Raw genomic sequence first — 7839 nt, forward strand, 5'->3', positions numbered from 1 at the left:
TCCTTGGAGAAGGATCTTATAATCTCATGTCCTATGCTACAAAGGGAAACCAAAACCTGCAGGTGTTTCTCATTTAGCACATTTTGCCCATAATAAAGCACTGTGTGGTGTTTTGAGAGAATATAATCAGAAATAATACCTACTTTTGTGGCACTGCTTTCCTACTTTTTTTCTATTTCATGAGTGAAAAGATGCAGTTACACAGCAGTGTTACACATGGTATCCATGAGATCCCTCTTACCAAGAGCAGGGAATGTCTGAGAAAGGGGACAAGACCCTGCACAGACTAAATTTGTAGATACATGGCAATACATACCAGAATAAGTATGCCAATGTAAATTAGTCTACTGTAGTTACTCTGATATAACTCCCTGTATAGACACACTTATTTTGAAATATTTTCCCTTGTGCAAAGTACAGATATTCTACACAAACATCATTTAAGTCAACCATGCCCTTTTAAGCTGTGGTTAAAGTCATTTGCTTGTGCCTGTTCAAAACACTGTTTACTACCTTTCCTGGCTGAGGGAATTCATATTTATATTAGATTTGGATGTAGTTAAATTTATAGTTTAAGGTAACTATTGCTCTACCAATAACCCCTCTTCCCTTTGATTTTGTTTTTTTTTCTATTGCTAGAATTTTAATTCTAATATTTTTCTATTGCTAGGACATATTTGAAGACCTTGAACAGAAAACATAATAAATCTCTGTATACCGAACTAAAAGATAGTAACCCCTTCCTGCTTCTGCAGATTTACATGTCAGCTAAGAAACCAACTCTTACTTAGGCAGAAAGGAAGATAAAGGGATGAATTTCATAGCTCTCTCTAAAAGAAGATTCTAATTAAAACTGACTTTTGGATGGCAAACTGGTTCTGAAAGCTTAGTTGGTGAGGATTTTTTTTAAATGTGTAAATTTAAAAATGTTATAAGCAATTTTTGAGAGCTAATAATCTTGGAATACCAGCAGCACAGCCATAACAGACATGTTTTTAGAAATTAACTACATTTAAAAGCATCGTCAGTATCTGGAGCTAACTATTTTTAAAAACCCAAACTTCAATGAGCATGCCACAGTTAAAGGAATTACAATTTTACAGAAAGTGACAAGAAACGAAACCAAAACTTAAAGTATATTAAACAAAGCAGCAAATTACTTAACTGCAAATGCTGGACTTCAAAGCATCATTTGTAACCATGCTTAGTGGAGAATAGAAAAAAAACCCACAACAGTCTGTGTTTGCAACAGAGATGAAGAGATAGAGCTCAGTCAGTAGGCTATTGGTTATGAAGCTGCCCCTGGAACTGTACAAACACTGCATGCAAAGAAGGAAACAAATTCACTTGACCATGTTTTCACAGCAGCAGCTGACCGCTGCACATCAATCACAATTTTAAAATGAACATAGAAGCAAGAACAAAGCATAAAACCTGTAATTACTTTCAGAGCCTTGAGCACGTGCCACATGTGAAAGCAAAAGTTTGAGGTTACAATATATTATACCGTGCACTTCCATAGCGCCTTTCGTGAAAAACTATAAATTGCTTTTCAAAGTGTTGCTACTTCAAAGTGTTGAAACTTATCACTGCTGTATTACAGATGGGGAAAACAGAAACAGAAGGATTAAATAGCTGACCCAAGATCTCCCAAGGAGTGGCAGAGTTGGAAATCACTTTCCTACAATTTTCACCTTTATGCCCTAACCTTTAGGGCATGGGGTCAAACATATGGCCTGCAGACATCACCTGCCTGCGGCCTTGATGGGGGAACACCTTCCCACAGCTGCAGACAATCACCTGAACACAACCAGTAGTGCTGTAGCCCCAGTAGCACTGTGGCTTGTTTCTGCAGGGGCAGCTCCAGCAGATCTCTTCTCTCTTGTCTATAACTGTTTCCCCTGACCTGCTCTCAATTTCATTCTGCATTGCTTGACTTACATATCACTTAAACTAGCATCATGTACAGAGCATAATGCATCTCCCTGTAAGTAAAGTCTTGAGAGTATAACAATCTAGTTACACACACAAGTAAACAGTATCATGAACAGACTTACCCAAGTCCATGATGCATAAAGACAGAAAAAGGGTTTTAACAAATATTTACAACCATCTTCCAGTAATTTTAAAACCTTGATCAAATCCATGGGAAAAAATGTATATGTGGATTCATCATAATGAAATGTTATAGTAACAGTTAATAATTAACTGTTACTATATCTTTGTAGGAAGCACTCTGCTATCACGTCCTACATCAAATGCTGTAGTAACAACTCACATGAAGACCTACATTTGCCAAGCATCAGAACTTGTGGGCAAAGGTTTCCATTATACTATGCATGCACTTAAAATTATTTTATCCACCCTTGAGCTGTAGGAAAACACCATCAGTCCACTCTACCTCTAACCATGCAAAGCCAAAAGAGATGCATATTGTTTAGAGGCGGTTAGTGAAGGTGTTACACACACTACCTCAGATTAATGTAAGGGCTTTAATGATTTACTATAGCTCAAAATTCTTATTGGCTCCATAATTCAATCATAAAAGCATTATAATTGCTTTACAGGTAATGTTATCTAGGTTCACAGTTAAAGCAGGAGATAAAGTGCCATTATAACTGTAGCTACAGGTAAGGCTTGTACTATTTTAACTGCACTGGTGGAGGTGGAGCAGTGTGACACTTTTGTGTGGACAAACAATATATACTTCACTTCTGTGCCTTCTGTCAGTGCTTTGTAAACTATGGAATGACAACCAGACAGGGAGGAAAATTAAAAATCAAGAAATATGTTTGTGAACAACAACGTATTAAAAATAACTACCAACACAGTCTTTATGGAAGGTTAGCAGAGACCTTATTTGATCACAATTGTCGATGCATAGGCACAAATACATGTTTCTGGTTTCACATGCTATTTCCCACCAGTTCACCAGCTTAGGAGCAGAGCCACCCCTAAGAGTGTGCAGGGCCCAGTGTATATCAGCCCATGTGGGACGGGGGGTGGGAAAGCGGCCGGAGCATGGAGCCAGCAGCATGCGGCAGCCATGGCAGAGCTGGCGGTGCCTTTACAGCACTGTCCGTGGAGCCTGGGACGGTCGCCCTGATTCACTTCTCCTAGGGATGGCCCTGCTCAGGGGTCAGCAATATTTTTGGGCAGAATGACAAAAATACCTGCAAACTTGACTTGTAAGATGTTGGTGTGCTGGGGTGGATGGTGGAGAGGCCCGATCATTGTTGTGGCAGCGCAGCCTCAGTCCCTTCTCCACCATCTGCCCCAAGGCACATGTGCCAAGCAAAAAGTCTTTGTGTACTACGCTCTGGCACCCATGCCAGGGGCTGCCTACCCCTGTACTAATTGATAGCACCATGTCAGTGACTGACGTCATTCAATCCCTCTCCCCACACACACACACACACACACACACACTGTAGGACATTCTCCCCAAAACGACCTGATGAACAATGTGTTGTATTCAAAAGCTTGTCTAACTCTGTTACACAGCTGGTCCAGTAAAAGATACCAGCATAAGAAATTTTTCCCTTTTGCAGAGATTCATAAAGCAGTTTTAGAGCCCAAGAACTAGCTAACCTGTTTTAATAGGCCATTCATCTCATGTTGGACTTAGGAAGACACAAATGAACAGGTTTGAAGTATAAAACATGTTCATGAAAGGTGATTAAGAAATTAACACAATAACTAGCTGAGTATTTGCTATGAATAGCTTGCAAATTGCTCCTCTACCCCTTTCAGAAACTAGAAGTATATTTTAGAGAGAAGAACAGTTTTCATAGTTCAGTCAGTGAGTGGGACAGTGTTGTGAGAAAGATGAACATAGAGCAATTAAACCAGAAACCTACCCTCAACCTGTAACATTAATTGGTGACACATGTTTTCTAAAACTAAGAGGGTCAGTCAGAATGGCCACAAAACTTCAAGGGCCAAGAGTTAGTTTCACTGATTATTGTAGCTGCAGAAGGCAGGAAAGATTTGCACCTTATAGAGAAACTAAATCAGAGATGTATAGCAGAAGTTTCCATGAACTTGAGCTCACTTCATCAGTAGCTGTAACCAGTAAGGAGGACAAAGGGAACAGCTGCACGTTAAAACCCTGTTATGGCTTTAGAATTCATGCACACTCTTGCTTTTGCTCCTGTCTCCCCTCACTTTTGCATTTTGAAAGGGAGTAGGAAGGACTTGGGCACTGCTAACTTTTAGACGCATACAATAAAGAAAAGAAAAAGATAAAATTATCACTTGTGAGAATGTTTATTCCCCATCATGTGTCCACTACAGTCCTAAAACGAACAACTATTTGAGTGCTTCATATCTAACATTTGATTCTCTAATAAAGAAATCACACATAAAAGAAAATCCTTTTCTGGAGTAAATAATTTCAAAATACTCCCTCCTCTCCACATACTTTCCCTTTTTCTATTAATAAGAAATTTCCCATCTCTCTAACCTAACTCAAACCAGTACTCTTTTCCTGTTAAATTGTGCCAAGGTGAAAAGGCATGGTAAGAAACTAAGCATCCTAGTCTCTTCTCTAAAACTTTCTGAGAGCAGTTACACCTATTGCCAAGAGCGCTCCAGATTCCTTAAACTTACAATGGCACTTGCCAGCTAACCTGTTGGGAGTAGGAGTCACTATACCAGGGGCGGGCAATTATTTCAGGTGGAGGGCCACTTACCCAGTTTTGGCAGGCCATCCAGGACCACATGGGTGGCCCCACCCCTTGACAGGTGCCCCGCCCCCTGGTCATACGTTGCTGGACATACGTCAAGCCAACATGCTAGTGAACCATGCCATAAACTGTGACTGGCCACAAATGCAAAGCAATGATCACCCATTAAAAGGACCCCCCCAGTATCAAGCTAGAGAAGCAGTGCTTGAAGAGGGGTAATGACTCTAGAGCCAGTTTCCAGCCAGCTTGAATGGTAGCAGACAACAAAATGAGGGAGCAACCATCTCAAGTTGCAGTGAGGAAAGTTCAGGTTAGATACAAGGAAAAAAACTCCCTCATGAGGAGGGTAGTAAACCACTGGGACAGGTTACCCAGAGAAGTGGCACGATTTCCATCCTTGGAGGTTTTTAAAACCTAGCTTGACAAAGCCTTGGCTGGGATGATTTCCCTGGGGAGGGTCCTGCTTTGAGCAGGGGGGCTGGAGTAGATGTGACCTCCTGAGGTCCCTCCTTACTAGGGTTGCCAGCTCTGTTTGAATCTATTCCAGGAGGTTTCATTGTAATGACATGAATGAGTCATGATGTCAGGAAGGCAAATGCATATGACTACTACATTAAAAAAACCCTGCTGGACTCCTGTAGAAATCGGATTCAACATTTAGTATTGATTTGAATGAATGCCCTTTCATTGATCTGCCCCCGGGTGACTCTCAGCAGTCTCCTGGAGATTTTTATCTAATTCCTGGAGGGTTGGCAACCCTACTAACCCTCCTTTTCTATGAGTCTCGGATGCAGAAGGGGCCCTTAAGGGTTTAGAGCAGCCTTCAGGCTGGGGAGACAAATCCCTCCTGACTTCCGGGCTTCAGGCAGCCACTGCCCCTTGCCTTTGCGTCCCAGCCCTTCTTCGTGGGGAGCACGCCTGGGACTGGAGGGGTGGAGGAAACTGCTTCTAATAAGCAAGCAGCCGGGCAGCACCTCAAGCCCCAGAGCCGGGAGGACCTGGAGCTGGGAGCACGGCTGCGGGGAGCGGAGGGGAAAGCCTCTCACCTGCCTGGAGCCCAGCCGCTGCCGCCGCCGCCGCCGCCCAGGCAGGCAGGGCAGGGCAGGGTAGGGCAGGCTGCTGTGGGAGGAGCTTCGGCCGGCCCCCTCCCCCCGGGAGAGCCGGGGCGCTCCCCCCCGCCCCGCTAGAGCGATGCCACATGGGCCCACAACCCTCCCGCGGGCAGCGGGGGGGTGGGACTTTGATCCCTAAGAAGCTCGCAGGCAGTGCTGTGAGGCAGGGGGCAGGTACCACGCTTGCGGGCACCAGCAGCTTGCCCATGTGGCAGGCAGGCGGCCGGCCCTGGCAGGCTCAGGGAGACCCGCGGGGCCCCACTCGCGAGACACCCCAGGATCACGGCTTCTTTCAGCTCTTGCTAGGTTTGGGGCAGGAAGGCAGTCGCCCTCTCAGGGGTTTCAGGCTCCAAAGGGATTGGGTCAAACTGTGACTCATTTAAAGCAGAACCAAAAAGAAAAAGTCACGCCTCAAACGTGGGTCCTCCGGCAACGTTTCCCATTGCCCCGCCCCCCAAGCAGGGACAGCATCCTAGTCTAATATGCGGGTCCAGTCGCCAAGGTGGTACAAAGTACTATAAGTTTGTTTCAACTTTGGGGGACTGGATACCCCTTCTCCCCAGCAAAATCATCAGACTTCCTTTTTATTACTAGAAATAATTTTTTCTCCTCTATTTCGGTGGTGCATTCCTGGTTTTCTTCAACTAGTTCCCTTAGGCTCACCAGGAAGACTGAATCTGACAACTTGAAATCTAGCTAGGCGTGGGGGAAAATGAATCCAAAATCCAGCATTGCAATCTGCCCCAGAATCCTCCTGCTAATTTTTCATTTTATGCTAATATTTTTTCTTATCATTTTAACCAGGGTTTCCATCCCATTCACTGCAAGCGACAAAGTGACAAGATGCTGTATATTGTCAAACCAAAATAGTTTTTCCTGTCTAGTTGCTTTCAGTCACAGCAGGCTTAGGTGTCACTTGACATGGTTGTAGGTACAGCATGTGCAGACAGAAGAGCTCATTTTTAAGTTACTTCTAAGGAGAGGCATTGGCAAAGGTTTTTCTCTCTGCTAAAGGCTTAAAAGGTGATAAAAGTTAATTTCAAGGTCTTGTCTACACTGTCCAATGGGCTGTTAAATGATTCCTCCTTAAAAGGGAACGGGGAAGAAATAGTTTGTTCCAGCCTATGTATGGATGCCAATTTATTAGTGTTTGTTTTTAAAATACTGTGAAGTATTACAAGGATTTTTGTTTGAAAATTCTGCACTTCGGTTCATTACACTATTAGAAGACTATGGCTAATGGAAAAATCACTCTACCTACCCTCCTTCCCTGCACCCCCACTTTTGTCTTCAAAAGTAAGAAACTAAAGGAAAAATTGAAACATTATATTAAAAACAGGGGAATTTGATAAACGAGTATTACACAAGAGCTGCCTTGAATCCAGAGAAGATGTAAATGATAAAGAATTAACTAACTTTGCAACCTGTCAGAGCTCTTTCAACAGAAATATCAAGAGTAAAATTGCTATCTAAAAAAAGCCTTAGCATACCAATTTGGACACAGTGGGTGTGTCTACACATTCATTAATGTGCAGTGGTTACTGCACATTTAATTTAGTACTTGTATAATCAAGTACTAAATAAATGTGCAGTAAATATAGTTACTGTGCAGCAGCACTGGCACATGCCTTTTTACTGATGCTATTTGGCAGTAGCCTAATAATACCATGATTTGTAGATGGCAGGCCCAAATCTTGCTTTTATTGAAATTCGTTACCAATGGCTTTGAATTTGGAGATTTAATTTGTGATGATTGTGTTTTTCTCTTTACAAAGACCTGTGAGAAAATAGAACTTAGTGCTACAAAAGCAGTTTCCCAAGCATCCCACTAATAAGGCTCAAGTCATTGGAATTTGTTCTGGAGCTGGAGCCATAAGACTGTAGCAGAAAGCCCCCTTTTCCTCTTGCCTGCATTTGCTCTCCCCTCTTTGGATATGTTTCTCTTTTTCTACCTTTTCTTCCTTCCTCTCTCTTTCACTTTAAGATAAGGAATTGTGTTTTAAAAATTGTATGTGTGCATTTTGTATCTCCCCTTGTAG

At 42.7% G+C, this 7839-nt stretch overlaps 1 protein-coding gene across 5 annotated transcripts in view; it reads right to left on the reverse strand.

Moving 5' to 3' along the window:
* OTULINL (OTU deubiquitinase with linear linkage specificity like) overlaps positions 1 to 7839 on the reverse strand; it is a 42760-nt gene that overhangs the window by 32072 nt on the left and 2849 nt on the right. Inside the window, exons 1-2 of one of the 5 annotated variants that reach the window (XM_006028238.3) lie at positions 1445 to 1612; positions 1166 to 1319 (exon numbers count right to left, since the gene is read on the reverse strand). The exons of 1 other annotated variant lie outside the window; for it this stretch is intronic. In XM_006028238.3, the coding sequence (XP_006028300.1) occupies positions 1166 to 1319; positions 1445 to 1471 (181 nt within the window). In that variant the 5' untranslated portion in view covers positions 1472 to 1612. Of the gene's footprint in view, positions 1 to 1165; positions 1320 to 1444; positions 1615 to 1640; positions 1674 to 7839 lie in introns of those variants that run through there. 3 more of the 5 variants (XM_006028241.2, XM_006028242.3, XM_006028240.3) reach the window with 3 other exon arrangements.

The sequence above is a fragment of the Alligator sinensis genome, unplaced genomic scaffold (genome assembly GCF_000455745.1).
Source record: "Alligator sinensis unplaced genomic scaffold, ASM45574v1 scaffold420_1, whole genome shotgun sequence".
In the NCBI taxonomy this organism is placed as follows: Eukaryota; Metazoa; Chordata; order Crocodylia; family Alligatoridae; genus Alligator; species Alligator sinensis.